Genomic DNA, 15826 nt, shown 5'->3' on the forward strand with positions numbered 1-15826 from the left:
TGGACACTGGCCTCATGAAGGGCCTTGACCCTCCAAGACCCAATGACGAGAAGCTCGGAGGACGTGGTCTTAGACGGAGGCAGCAAGTGGCAAAGCACTCAACAGAGAGTGACCAAGGTGCATTCTTAGAACTGAAAGAAGACCTCTTTGACTAGCGTGTAGTTGGACAGGAGAGTATAGATTTGGCTGCAAAGAAGGTGTGGGGCCAGGTCTGCTGGGCTTTGTAAACTACCTGAAGATTTGAATTTTATCACAAGAGGAAAAGGAAGACATTAGGTGTGTTCCCTTTTTAAATCAACATTATACTTACATGTAATTAACTTACTGTCTTAAAAAAAAAACATAACCACTGTTAACTTAGTTATCCAAATAGACTGTAACTTCTTCAAGGGAAAAGACGTTGTACGGAACTTCCTCTAACTCAGCATCCAATGAGGCGGATCTCCAACTTTTGCAGGAATCACAGGGTGGGGGGTTGTTAGCACACATTTTGCTGGGCCCCAGTCTCCAAGTTTCTGATTCAGTAGGTCTGGAGTGGGGCCTGAAAACTGTATTCCTTACAAGTTCCCAGGCGTTGTGACCACAGTCTGAGAATCTGGGGGGAAAGTAAGAGATCCGAGAGAATCAGGAACAAAAGAGTAAGTTAAGTATATGTAGACACAGTCAGCCCCTTATGCTCCAGACAGGCTACAGAACCTGCTGGGATAAAAGAGGCTGCAATTATAGAAATCCCAGAGGCAGACGGGAGAAGCAGTGACAAAAAACAGTTGAGTTAATCAGAAACTAGCAGCTTTTCCCTCTTCTAAAACCCCTGTTCCAAGGTAATTTTCCATTTACAAATAAGAAGTGAAACAGTATTTTTTTTTCAAAATAAACAATTTTAGAACAATTAAATAAAAATCATAAAAAGTGCCTTTAAAAGAATAGTTAACATCCGTACCTCCCTCAATTATCTCTACCTGAAATAAACCTAACCGCCAAGCCTGCACTCCTCTAAATAGACACCATCAATTACCCGGTGACAGCTCCCAGAAGGGAAGGCAAAATGCCTCAGAGGAACTGAAAGGCGTCCAGAAAATTTGCTTTGCCAACTTTAACCCTTCTTAGTAATAGAAATGTCAAAACTCTTCACTGTTTTTTTTTTCTTTCTTCTCTCTCTCTTTTTTTCCCCCAGGCCTGGCTTTTTTTTTTTTTTACTCAGAACATCCAGCATATTTACTAACAGTATAAAACCCAGGCAAGTTGTGGAGGCTGGCTCCTATGGTGGAAGGAGTGCTGAACTGGGGCCAGGACATCTGGGTTCCCGGGCCTAGCTCAGGCACAGACTAACAGTGTGGCTTTGTCCTCAGTTTACACTATAAAAGCATGAAGTTGGACAGATGGTCTTTGTGGTCTATTTAAGCTCTGAAATTTTGACTTTAAAATCTAAAGAAATAAGAAGCATTATCTCATTGTCATGCGCACAAGGGGACAGTCCCCAGAAAACTAGACTTTAAACTAAACTCTCTTGTGGGGTTGTTTTACCTTCTGGGCATGTCAATTACACAACCACACAAATGGGAAACACACATGGACAAAGTACCAAAAGCACGGCTGAATGCTCCGAAGAAGCGGGTTCCACGCTCCCTTTACCTTCTGATGCCACACTGCCCTCCGACTCAGCTAGAGCACCAAGTTCTGGTGAACAATACCACCAGTAAAAGTGAGATAAACACTTCTTGCAGCTCCAATCTTAGTTTCCCTCCCTACAATAAAACATGACTACAGTAGTTTTAAGTTCTTCCTAGTAGGACGCTTTTTCAAATTCCAAAACTACAGGTAATTAAAAAAAATCTGCTATGCGTTTATTACTGTTCTGGGGTGCCTGCAATGCTCACAGGTACCTGCTCTTGGAATTCCCCTACTCATAGGCTCTGCCGAAAGGCAGGTCTAGGCACCACCATATGTGTATTTTTCTCTCCTAATGGAGGTACTAGGGATTGAATCCAGGACCTCCTGTATGCTAAGCACGTGCTCTACCACTGAGCCATACCCACCCCCACTGCTATGCATTTATTACTAAATGCTTTCATCAGTTACACCAGGAGTTGGTCAAATCTGGCTCACAGCCTGTTTTTCTACAGCCTGTGAAATAAGAATAGTTTCTACATTTTTAAGTGGCTAAAATAATCAAAATAAGAGTATTTTCTGACAAGTAAAAATTATACAAAATTCACATCTCAGTGCCTATAAATAAAGTTTTATTGGAATGCAGTCATGCTCACCTGTTTACATAACGTCTATGGCTGCTTTCCTACAATGACACAGTTGAGCAGCTGAAAAAGTCTCAACTATGTACTATCTGACCTTTTACAAAAAAAGTTTGTGACCCTCTAAGTTACATCAAAGCACATAGACCCATATGATTCAGTAACAGACACTTCCAAGGGTTATCTGATCATAAAAGATATATATATAAACTATGAATAGGAAAATGCTGGAAGAGGAGGTGTTCTTACGGAATTTGGATTTTTCAATGCGTGAAGATAATACTGGCAACGCCTCCTTGTGTGCGTGCATCAGACACACAGCTTTCAAAACCAGAAGGAATGACAATCTGTCGATTTCACTGTCTGACTTCTGCAACTGACTACGCTAAAGGAGAAGAGAAAATTCGCAGAGCAAAACACCATCATTGTAAAAAATTGCTAGGAACCAGAAGGGCACTACAGAGGTAGGAACTGTTTCCTAATGATGTCAAAATCTCGCCTTCTAGTAAGGTGCTTGGTGCTTTCTGAATCCAAAATAACTGGGACAAATGGTGTGACAAGTGTGAGTGTGCCACGGGAGGCAAGGGGACATAGGTTCTGAATTTGGGATGCGCTAAGAGAGATCTGAGACATGTAACTGTGATACTCACAGGTCAGAGACCTCCACAGAGCTGAGAGCCAAACAGGTAACAGACATTCGCTCTCACTGATAGAGACTTGATAAATAGAGTTAAAAAGACAAGAATTCGTTGGCAAGCTTGGAGGTGTTAGTTAAGTGGGCTACTGGGACTGTGAACCTGGGGATCAAGGATTTTGGAACGGTCAGGCTACCTGCCTGGAGCATTCTCATGCTATAAACGTTAAATTTGAACTTAGCATCTTGACATGTGGTATTTCTCAAAAAGCATCTAGTCTCGAATCAGCTTCCTGAAAACACACGGACTATTAAAAATTTGAGGATGATGCCAAATAAGCGTACTAATGAAAATTAGGTCACATACCCATTTTTAAGATTTGCTTACATATTTTAGAGACACTTTCACACTGACATTTACAATTCAGCCAAAAGGAGCATCAGAGCTAACACAAGTCACATTGTGAGGGCCTGGGTAGGAAAGGTTTATGCTCTAAGCAGTTTGAGCACTTACCTCCGTTTCCCCCCTGCTAGTCATCATCCAGCTGCCTTCCCTCAGGTCAGGAAAGTTCTGCTTTCATTCAGGACTGGCTCAGCACGGTGCGTCCTCTTTGGTGCCTTTCCCTGACAGGTGATGTAGAGATCTGGGCGAACAGATCCCCACCACCCGCCTAGCTCTTCTTTCATGGGCCATGTCAGGATGGCTCTGTGCTCCCCAGACTCCTACCATCAGAACCCACTGCTCTGTCACACTCGTAAGCTCTGATGATGTGCGACGTGGATCATTCTTTGGTCAAATTGTGAAAGAGAAAGACGTATGAATGGTAAGAAGTAACAGACCCTTGACGTGCTAATTAAGGTTAAGTTACTACCTTCTGCCAAGGGACTACAAACCTTCAAAGTGATGTTTCTTCACAGGACCACCTCAAAATTCATTAAAACACTGTAGCAAGCAGTCTCAGAATTATCCATTTAAAAGATAATGCAATTGGTGCAAAGTGAAAGGTTTCCCTTCAGTCCTCCCGTTCCCATTTTTCCTTAGTGCCCTTACAGCTTGCATCTTCTGAGTAACTGGTAGAAATGAGAAGAAGCCCATCACTGTACTGATCCACACGCTTCCCCACGTTAACCAGTCCCTCAAGTGGATTGGAAATAAAGAAAAAGATCCACAGGAGCCTGGGGGTGAAAGAGGAGAATCCGGCGGGCATTCCCTCTGCAGGCTGCCTCCAGGGAGGGGGCGTGTCAAGAGCAGGCGGCAAACAGGGCCGCTGCCGGTCTGTCTTCCTGTGAATCAGACTCGTAAGCGTCCGATGAAAAGATGAAGAGAAAAAAATCTAAATGTGTGAACACGCTGCTTTCCTCCTCTTGGAGAAACTACCCTCTTTGCTCTGGTTCTCACAACCACAACAATCTACAAGGCATACTCACTTAAAACAGTATTTCAGTCTGAACAGGGAAGAACTTGGAAGGAGAGAATTAACCGTCATTGGATGCTGGGTACCTGAAATTTATCTGGTAAATGAGGTAACTCTCAAAAAATAATGAAAATGAGGAGTCACCCCATTTTTGCTTAGTTTTCCTTCTCAAATTCTGAATGAAAATGGGAGGGAGGGAGGCAGGGAAGTACACAAGTAAACAGGGCACATACTATTTGACAAGCTTATAGTTAGTAAATTATGCTCTTCCTAGCTGCTCAAGGAATGTGGTCTTAGGGGAAAACATCCCTCAGAACAGCAAAGGGGAAAAAACCCATGTTACAGGAGAAAGTAAACATGTAAATCACAGCAAAAACCACACTGGTCATGTATGTGTAGGAAAAAACAACTGGCCTTTTCTAAGAATAGATTTCCGCACACCTTTAAAACAGATTTCCCCTTATATGTACAAATCACACTGGTCTTTTCCTAGTAAGTCTTATCTTTCTGTATAAAAAAATAATTTGCAATATAAGAAAGACAGAAACCAGAGGATTTCATACACATCTGTACAGAAACATTTACTTTCGTAAGACAAAAAAACTCAAGATCACAATACACAGCAGTTATTTATTTAAATACTTGAAAAGGTCAATGATGGAAAAAAATAGGTTTATCATGAGAGTTTATATTCATTAGATTTATTTTACCATTTAAAAAAGGGCTGCTTCTAGGTTATCCTAGCCAGAGGGAGCACGCTTCATGGCACATGCAGCTACTGTAATACGCTATTAACAGACAGGGCCATTATAGGATGATTTACACTTTGGGAGAAAATTCAATAGTAATAATGGCGACTGTTTATTTAAACTAAAAACACTGATAATATACAAATCTTTTTTCTCATTTGATTGAAAGGGCTATAAAATTCAACGTCCTGACAAAGGAAGCCACAGAATCGCACAGGTGACACCTCTGCTAACTGCCTTCAGCTTACTCCTTCCCTCGAGGAGAGCCTCACAACTCAGCTGAACAATTTTCTAGACCACACGATGGCTTCGAGGCCGGACTACCGCGAGGGACAGCACTGAAAGAAAGTTGTGTTTTTTAAAACTGGAGAGAAAATGGCAAATTGTGCCTCGTGTACTGAAAGTACTCAAAGATCATTCTGAGTAAATGTGAAATAAATAAGTGATCAATGAGTAAATACAATCTCTGAGCTGACTTAAACCTAGGAGAGTGAGCCAACTTGAGCGCAAACACCACGTGGAAACGTCTAGAAACGTCATTCCTAGAACTCAGTTTGGGAGACCATATCTTGCCTGAATATGTACATTATTTACAAAAGATTCCCTTTTGGCCTCTGAAATTCAGCCACCTTAGTTTGGCTGTTAAGCTGTTTCTTTCCATATGCCAGCCAATACTGCAGTTATAACTAGCATTAAAATACTCTAATGCATGAATTACAAATATTAATAAAGTAACTCTGCATGTATAAATATCTCAGTATTTCTAGCGGAATTTAAAGCATTCAGAATGTACATAAAAGTATTTGTTTTTGGTAGGGCCAGCATTTTTTTTTTCTCAAATCATCGCTGTTTCAATAATGCTTTGTACATAGCAAAGCCCAAAACTGCAAAAACGGTAGCACCAAAACTTGCTCGAAGCCAAAACGTGGAGCTCTTGAGGTCAGCTTGTGTCACGTGCCTGTAGTCAAAAAATATAATTAATGTTTAAAACAAGATTAGTATGGAAAAAAAAAGTTATATTAACAGTCTACTTTTAGGGAAGTATTAGCACACTTGTCAGGCTAATTGCATACAGTACTGTTCCTCAAAAACATGTATCAATAAAGCCACATGTACATTGCTTAGATAACCATTATCTTACACATTAATAAAGACAAACGTCTTTACAATTAGTTATTATTTGAGAGGAAGCGACATCTAAAATGTTAGACATTTTCTTCACATGGGAAATGGGGAACTTAGACAAATCAAACTGCCAATTTTTAATACCACCATGGTCCTTCAAAATGAGAGGTAAGACTGAGACTTCACAATTTTGAGAGTCAATCTCATGGAACTTGATGTGCAATCTCCTGCCCCCCAGGAACCAACCAAAAGCTATCTTGTAAGCAGTTAAGTGACAAGTGACAATACTTTTCTAAGAGCAATGCTTAAAATCGACTTTGGAAACATTGAGCCCCATAAAAGTTTACCAAAAGAAATTCCAGAGGGGGAGGGGGAAAGATTTACCAGTTCACATGTAATTTGGTTACTGCTGATTGAAGAAAGAACAAGAAAAAAAAAAACCAAACAAACCAAACCAAACCCTGGTATTAGTCAGACAGGCAGTGATGATGGTACCAACTAAAGGACATAATGTAACATGATGGACTGAAAGGTCATGACATAAAAGAAGCCATACTATGCATGACAAGAACAGGGACAGCCTGTATCACAAACTGAGTTTGTGAGCATGCTCAGTTAATAACGCTGCTAAGCACCCTCAAGGGCCTCAAGTATGACAGCTTACCATGAAGAGGAAAAAGCTTTAGAGCAAGTGTCACTGACACTTTAGTTAAGTGAACGCAACTGAGGTGATGTAGAAAACTTACAGAGTTAAGAGCTTAGAGAGACTGTCTAGCTTATTTTATAACTATGTTAAACAGATTTGAAGCAAGAGTCAGGCATCATTAAAAGGCCAAGACACTGACATATGCAAAAGAGTTAAGAGCCAAGAATATAAACTGTACAAAACTACTTTGTCTCCGTAAAGGTCAGAGTGAACAATCAGATTAGTTATCACAAAAGGTGCACTCAGTACCTCCCTAAGAATTAGGTCTATAACACAAGCAGAGTGCTCCATGCTTATCACCACAGTTAAACGACACACAGCACTTCAACTTCTTATCCTTCACAGTTTCTAGCCAAAAATACAAACAAAAAAATCACTCCTTATGTAATTATTATTTTACAGAGCAAAGTAATAACACGGGTTCATTCCACCTTGCAAGTTAGTTCTTCCAACAGGCAATGTTTCATTTAAAAAAAAAAAAAGTTAGGGAAGAAAAGAGCTTAGGTTTTTAGTTTTTCCACTTGGAAAAACTCCAACAAGGCCAACCCACTGGTTGTGGGAGCTGTTACCTGGCTTCAAGAAAAAGTGGACCATGAGATGACTCCATGAAGATGGAATCTTCTACAGAGCTGACGGCGTGCACCTGGTGAGTAACACTGCCTTCGTCGTCTGCTAACAGCACGGCACCCCACTCAGCTACCCGGGCTCTTAACCTTTTGTACACATGCACAGTTTGTAGTTCACAGCACAGCTCACAAAAGAAGGGGACTGAAAATAGGATCTCTCAATTAAACATCCCACACATAAATAGAGCTGCCACCCTCTTTGAGGCATCTCATGCTTTCTACACATTTAAAATAAATGTATTCTATAGAAAAGTACCAAACTTAAAAAATCTACCTATAAATATATACTCTTTTAAAAACACTCACATACCAGGCAAAAAACCTAAGGCCGTTATACACATTCTCCATATGCCCCCCAGAGGCTGGTCTCGGTATATCTGAAACACTAAGAGAATCCCAGTACCTGACAATATGTGGTGACCAGAAGTCCTCACTCAAAACGAGGCTAACAACTATTAGTCATGAAGTGTGGAGATGCTTCTAATTTCAGACTACTAAAAACTGCAAACACACATCTGTAAAAAACAAATAAGTTCAACATCCCAAACTCAGAGACTGTCATGGACCTAGGCTGAGAGTGTCAAAGTTTACAACTCCAAGTCAGCAGAGACGTAAGAACTTAGTGCTATGAAGTGCACAGGCTAAAAGTGCATTAGAGTTTTGCATCAGCTTTGGGGTCTCTGTGGTTTTCATGCATCTTCACTGACGGAGAATTTTTTTTTTTACACTTATTTCTTAATTTAAGGAAGAAAGGGGTTAGGATTAATGTTAGCTATAATGGCAATAACATCAGTTGAGATGATTTCTCATAAATACTCTTCAGGTATGGAATCTGTTCCACACAGCTCCCCTTGCTGTATTTTGAGACAGTATTACCAGTCATGAAATAATGTATTCTGCCTGACTTTACTGCTTAGCTTTCTTCTGCATTTAAAGACAGTAAGTATTATTTCCCCAAGTTATAGAATAGCCTTCAATAGACAAAACAGTAGTTCATATTTATTGATGAGAAACAATATAGGTATGTGTTTGAGATACAGCTAGTTTAAAAACTCGAGGCAACTATTAACTCATAAATTATATTTCAATGACTCCATCCATGTCACAGTAGCTAAGATATTTTTAGATATGGAAAACTACTTTTAGACAGGAAGCTACTTAGAGAATTATTTTATACCTTCACCATATGCATTTAAGAGCTACACTAACCAGGCTCTCCTTACAAAAGAGAATGCGTTTCTAATGAACGGCACATTTGTCATTGCTCAACTGACAATGCCTGAATGAAGCATAGTGTGGTCTTAGTTGTACCTCCTACATATTAAGAACTGAGTCACAGTTGTCATCTCAGGTCTCAAGCAGAAGCAGAGTAACAGTTTCATAAAGCTGCTTCCTAGTTCATGTCTAAACTTGAGCAAAAGTAACTCTCCCACAATTCAAAAGTATAATTCTTTTCAAATGACTCACATAAACTATCTTAGAGTAAATTTTAATATCTTATTGCATATTATTCTTCTCCTTAAGTTTTTTTTTTTTACTATTAAAAAATATAAACACATTACACATGGAAAATAAAAGTAGGAAGGAAAAAAAATCACCTAGAGTCACCTAATTAAAGTCATTTAAAGGCAACTAATTAAAATTTGGGGTATTTATGTATGTCTGACATAGCTGCAAACACAATGTGTGTAACTTAATATAATTTTATATCCTTTTAAAAACTAAGGACGTATCTATACATTATAGAAATGCCACTTTAAATAGCTGCATTATATTCCATCCTCCTATTGGTGGCTATCTTCATTTACTGCTGACTGAAACTGAAGTGATGAATACCTTTCTACATAAGATTTTTCTCTATATTTAAAATAGTTTCATGGAGGAGGGTGGGTATAGGTCAGTGGTAGAGCGCGTGCTGAGCAAAAAATAAAATAAAATAAGTTTCCTTAAGATAGACTTCCCCAAAATGAGTATTATAAGGTCAAAAATGTGTGTATGTGTGTTTATGTGGATGTGTGTGTATAAAGGTTCTTTTTTCCTAATCTGCTGATGTATCAGAATCACATTTCCCCACTCTATGTGGAATAAGATAATGTAGGTTCAGCAGTATCTCTTTTTAGAACATAAGAAAGAACGACTAGATGCTGAAATATAACCTTAATTAATCACGAGAAGCTTGTCAGAGCTTTTGAGTTCTTAGGTAGAAATTCCTGTGTACTGGATGCTGGCTTTCTGTCTTAGAAGTGCCGAGGGCCCAGACAGTGATCGAATGACAAGTGCTTCTTGACAAGGTGTGGGAGTCAATCAACATGCCAGGGCCTGGGTGTTACTGAGGTTGCTACTTATTAAGGCAGAGAGAAGGAAACGCTTCAAAATTCAGGCAATAAAGAGGAAAATTAAAACTTTGTGCGAAGGTCACGTAAGGTATATAACAGAGTGGCCAAAATTCCTACGTACTTTGCAGAGAATGCCTTAAAGAAGGTATACAAGATGCTTTGATGAACTCTGCAATTTACAGCAAATATAAGAACATGAACTAAAATCTTTACTGGTTCAGTGTATTTAACCAGTAACAAATAAAGGGAATGTTGTCAATTGCAACATCTAGAAACAAAATAATTGGTCTAAAGGGTTCAATGTAATGAAACCCATTCTAGCTAGTCCCAAATAGCTATTTTAATACTGTTCTATATAATGTGTTACAACACTTTATACATGGGATATAGAAACGACACAGGCATACCTCAAAGATACCATGGGGTCAGTTTCATAATAAAGTGAATACTGCAATAAAGTGAGTCACGTGAATATTCTGGTTCCCCAGTGCACAGAAAAGTTATGTTCATACTATACTGTAGTCTATATGTGTACAATAGCATTATGTTTAAAAAAACCCAACATACACACCTTAATTAAAAAAATACTACAAATATTGCTTTAAAATGCTAATAAGCTTCATCTGAAAATGCAGAGTTGCCACAAACCTTCAATGTGTAAAAACCATCATATCCTCAAAGCGCAATGAAGTGAAGCACAATACAATGAGGTCTGCCTGCACTGCAGAGCCCTAAGCGCCTGTAAAAGTCAGAATCTGAGGAAGAGGGGGCATTCAGAGAGCTCCAGACATCTATTAGCCTTGCCTCAGACTGCAGGCTGTTACGCAGAGGAAACAAAGCTCAGAACATACTCAAAAGCAGGGAAGTTAGAGACTGCAGGAGGAGCAGTTCTACCCAGTCACCTTTATCAGTCCTCCCAGGTAACATAATACTTTGAAACAGTATATGCATATAACAAAGTTACTAGGGCTTATAGATATCATACATAGCTTTTCCCTAGTTGCAATTACATATCTCAAGTTGAAAATTGTACTGCGGTCATCAAAGCTATAGTTAAGTTTTCTGTTTTCAAGTTTTTGTTTTAAGTCTCCTGGATCTCCCTAATTTTATTTCTTTCAAAGTTTCTACCTGGTGAAGCTTTTTAAAATATTTATTTCTAATAATAATGCCATTACTGCTAATAATAATTTTAACAATGACAATTCTCTTCATTGAACTAGTAGGCATGAAATATTTTAATAATACAGTCCCTCAAAATAGGTCAAGAAATCAACACATTATCCAACAAAGATGAATTGCAACACAAATCATAAGAAAGCTGTTAACTGAGCATGTCTGAATAGTAACATACTTAGGAAAAGGACACAGGTGTGCATCAATGTCAAGAAAATGATTCACTAAGCATCAGAATAATAAAAATCTATAGATGACTGCAGATACATGGGAAACACACAATATCTATACGTTAACTACTGATACTTAAAGGTCAGAATAGGTAAACTCCACCCTGTTGTGTCCTTTAATATACTAACCAAATAGCAAAAAAGTGTTAAATTATAAGCAGCAGCAGCTTACATAATGAGAATCTGTAACACAAGCTCTACTGTAATTTTAAATGTACAACTATGTATTATGTATCCAAATTCAAAGAAAAGCCTTGTAAGGATCTTCCACATGAACACAGACATTTCATATGAAAGTAAAACACGGGATGCACTTCCTTAAAATACAGTATTTTACTGTAACTTAATATCCTAAGCACTCAACATTCCCAAGAGAATCTCTATAACGTTAAGATTTCTAGGAACCTATCCTCTTTATAAGGCAATCCTGTGAAAAGACAGTTCATTTTGGTGTAACAACAATAAAATCCCTTCTTCAAAAAAAAAAAGAGCTCCTATGTTAAATAATGTGATTTTAAACTATGTAGAGGAACTTAGGTGATTATTAAAGCAATATGAGCAAATGACATCATTAATCAATGGATTAAAATAAGTGTCACATCATCTAATTTTAAAAAATACATTAAAAAAAGGATAAAAAATACAATGGGTATGATGACCGTCCATCATAACTTTGGATCTCTGTAAATACTCAGTGTCAACTACGCACTTTGTTGCTAAAGTAAAGATGCTATTGCCAAACTTAAGGAGTAATACGAACAAATAATTTATACGGCTAGTGCAAATGCAAAAACGTGGTGAAAGAAATCCTAAAACCAAAATATGCGCCAAAGGAAACCACATCAAAATAATACACTGTAAAATAAACAGTGCTGATGAAATGCTAGGTTAGAAGTGGAAGGGTTATACACTGAAACCCAGCTGGGAAAGGGATCAAGAGGAGTTTAAAAAAAATGACTAAGTGGCACAAACAAATGAAAATGAACATCTAAAGGAAGGGACAAATTAAAGCCATAGCACAGTACATAGCACATAGTACAGTAACATCCTCACGCAAAGTCGGAGTGTTCTGAAGTCAGAATAATAAATACTTAATAAACTAAAATTTCTGGGTAGTTCAAACCAACAATCAAGCCCACGCCTACAAAATCATTTTAACACCGTTCAGATTTAAAAGGTATTTGAAAATTAAAATATAATCAAAAGGTATTTTTCTCCAATTACATGAATTACACTTTTTCAAATGAAAGCATTGCCAAAGGTTAAATCATCTGGCCACATATTAATCATCCTCCAAATGTATTTAAATTCAAATAATTCCAGCTATTTATACATTATTCTAAAGAAAAACATAAACCTATCCAGATCTAAAGGCTAGGACCATAATTACCAAAGAAAAAGTTACATGTCAGATATGTAGGTGAACACTTCTCTCACATGTTGAAATCAATATACAATCAATTAAACTGGAAAGAAAAAAATGTATTACTACTTTCTGCTTAAAATATGTAGTATCAGTAAATAAGCTAAAAACAAAGTCAGCCTCTTCGGGTCAAAAACAGATAGCTAGGGGAAAAATGTACAATTTCAGAAATGTTGGAACTGTTGAAAATGTTTAAGTATAATTAATTGATTAGGCATAAATCCTCTCATGATCAGGTTATATAGCACTTCCTTTGTTAGCATAATGTCACGGAAATATAACCAAAGTTTAAAAAAAATTTTTAACATAATATTTAGCAAGGTATTTAAATACAGTCTGTATCTTTTTCATCTTGATATTTTGCCCCAGCTCAAAGCAGGATCCTATCTAAAGTAGGTACTTAAGTACTTGAGTGCATGAATCAAAGTGGTGGGAAGATGACATAAAGAGGGGAATGTGGCCCCAAATTATGTATTATCTCTGGAAGTAATTTCTATTTAGGTGACCAAAATCTTTTATAAGCACACTAAGACAATGTGCTAATTTGAGACCAACATGGAGGTACCAATATCTGCCTATTAATTTCTTTGCAGACATTTAATGAAACTGCTCATTTATACTTCTAAATCAAACACTAGGCATGGCAGATTTCTAAAACCAAAGACTTAAGACTTATTGTTGAGTAAGAATCCTCTCCATTGATTTACACTGAAAAATTCTTAAATGACTTTTACTCAATCAATGAACCCTTTTTCAGTTTACATAACATTAAGGCATACCTAGCACAGCAAACCAATGGTGACCAACCACCAAAGGTTGCCAGAATCCAAGAAATAATAGGGTAAGTGGTTCCATTCTCACCCCATCACCCCACAACTTTCTCAAGTTTTTGAAGACAAAAAGGTAAAATTGTATGTGGGGGTGTTTAGAGGAGACATTTTCATTGCTTAGGTATACTTTTTTTTTTTGCCTGCATTTTCACAACTCTAAGCTATATCTTAAGACTGAAGGTACAAACTTGTGGCCTGTAAACATGCTTTCTTTGTTTTGATTAGTACTTCCAACTTTAAAAATTTAATTATCATTATTTAAAGATCAGTAAATTGCATATAAATATCCTGACTTGTAGTGTCTCAGAGAATCACAAGTCCTGGCAACACCAGGCCTGGACAACAGCCAATGGCCAGAGCCAAGTGGTGGCTGCCTCTTTTGGACAGGACGTGTCGTAGTTCCCACCTTTTTTATTTCCTATCCTTGGCCACCTTCTTTCACTTACATTATCCATCCAGACCCTGTAGGCACTTAAGTTTCTGGCCTCCACCCTCATCTATCTCATCTACAATCCTTTCACAAACTAGAAGAAACTTTAGTACAGAACTCCTAAATTTCCACTGTACTACAATAAAAAAAATTACTGAAATACTACCAGGGAACAGGAAGGAGTATGCTGGTTTCCCTCCTCATCTTTTTCATTCTTTCCATTCTCGATTATCAGATGTCAGTGATGTATGCTGACATTACCATCAAATTACTTCTAGTTTATAAATAGATATGCCAAAATGCACCGATTTCTCTTTGAGGATCAACGTACAGAGTACTTTCCTATGAGCAATCTCATCCATTAATGCACACCCAACCTATTTCATTGGGGAGCTGACTAAACCAACCTACAACTAAAACTGTCACTCAAGATGCAGACAATGAATCAGTCTGCAATTATGGACAATCAAGAGCTTCCAGAATAAAATAGATGGTTTGTGATCAGCAATTAGTAAGAGCCAAGGTGAGTTCACCAAGAATAAGACACCAAATAGATGTCACTTTCTATTTGGATAAAATTACTACATTGGTAGATCAAAGGAATGTGATAGAAATTACATATTGGTTTCAAAAGAGCCCCCTACGAAATCTCTTGTAAGATAATCAGATAAAATGTGGGCCGGATAATAAAATATTTTTAATTGACAAAATAATCTTTCCCCAAGAATTCTAAACTGTGTCATTGGGAAAAGAGTTCTCCAGGGGAACACTAAGGGGCTGGCTTGCATGCTTGAGCTTGCTCTCTCTCCAGTCTCTGGATATTCGTCATTATTTTTTATCAATTACTTGAAAGATAAAGAAGACATATCTACCAAGTTTGCAAATGACACAGTGCTGAGAAAGATATACAATGGGACAGGTGACAGAAATAATGTTTGAAATGACTGAGCTAGAACAAATGGATAGAAAAGAAGAACATGAGGTTTAACAGAGATATATATGTATCAGCATTTAGATTCAAAGAGCCAACTAAAAATATCAAATACACAATTAGAGAGGAAGGGACACTGCCCTAATAGCAGCTCATATGAAAAAAATTCGATTTCAATTTACCCTGAGATTACTTTGCATCAACAGCAGGATGCGGCTGCTAAAAAGTTAACATCACGTTAGTAGACAGGTGCTGTCCTAACTCTGGAACATGACTGCCCACTGCTCCGGACTGGTCAGATCACGCCTGGAGCACTGTCCTCCATTCTCAGTGGCACTTTCTAAAAGGTACTCCAAACACTAAGGGGCTTTCAGATGAGGACAACCAGGAATGATGAGGTCACTAAGCTATCTAATTCAAGAAAAGGCTGAAAGAAATGGGGATGTTCTACCTGGAGAAGAGAAAATTAGGGGAGACATGATGGCCGTCTTCAAATGTCTGAAGGATTGCTAGGCTGAGGAGGGAGTAGAAGAGTCGTATGTTGTTCTAAAGGGTAGAATTAAAACTAAAGGAGAGAAAGTTACAGGGAAATCATTTTAGTTTAAAAAAAAAAAAAAGAAAGCAAAAGCAAAAACCCTCTCCAACGAGGAAAGCCATCAGCAGATACACAGTACTCGCTCTCAGGAAGGCTTGCAGGAAGGCATTCTCATAGAAGGTTAGGCCAGAGGAATTCTAGAACCTCTTCCAACTCTACCATTTCTGACACCGGAGCTCCTGAATGTTGTTTGGTTTGAACTAGCCTTGCGTTTTCTCATGGTTGTCGTGAGAGAATCTGTCTGTGTTACTCTTTGTAAGACGCCATTCAAAGGACAGAGGCAGAACTTTACCACCAAATGAGTGGGGGGATCCCTTCAAAGCAATCACCTGAGATGGCTGCTTTCTTATTCCAGAGCTGCCAGCGCTCAAAGC

General features: G+C 38.1%; 1 protein-coding gene across 13 annotated transcripts in view; it reads right to left on the minus strand.

The window, feature by feature from the left end:
• The window catches only part of LOC105071603 (mitochondrial Rho GTPase 1), a 100401-nt gene that overhangs the window by 17680 nt on the left and 66895 nt on the right, over positions 1 to 15826 (minus strand). For 7 of the 13 annotated variants that reach the window (XM_074343059.1, XM_074343056.1, XM_074343058.1 and 4 more), the window contains one exon: positions 4909 to 6005. The exons of 1 other annotated variant lie outside the window; for it this stretch is intronic. In XM_074343059.1, coding sequence (XP_074199160.1) covers positions 5888 to 6005 — 118 coding nt within the window. In that variant the 3' untranslated portion in view covers positions 4909 to 5887. Of the gene's footprint in view, positions 1 to 4908; positions 6006 to 7447; positions 7592 to 15826 lie in introns of those variants that run through there. 5 more of the 13 variants (XM_074343057.1, XM_074343054.1, XM_074343053.1 and 2 more) reach the window with 1 other exon arrangement.

The sequence above is a fragment of the Camelus bactrianus genome, chromosome 16 (genome assembly GCF_048773025.1).
Source record: "Camelus bactrianus isolate YW-2024 breed Bactrian camel chromosome 16, ASM4877302v1, whole genome shotgun sequence".
In the NCBI taxonomy this organism is placed as follows: domain Eukaryota; kingdom Metazoa; phylum Chordata; class Mammalia; order Artiodactyla; family Camelidae; genus Camelus; species Camelus bactrianus.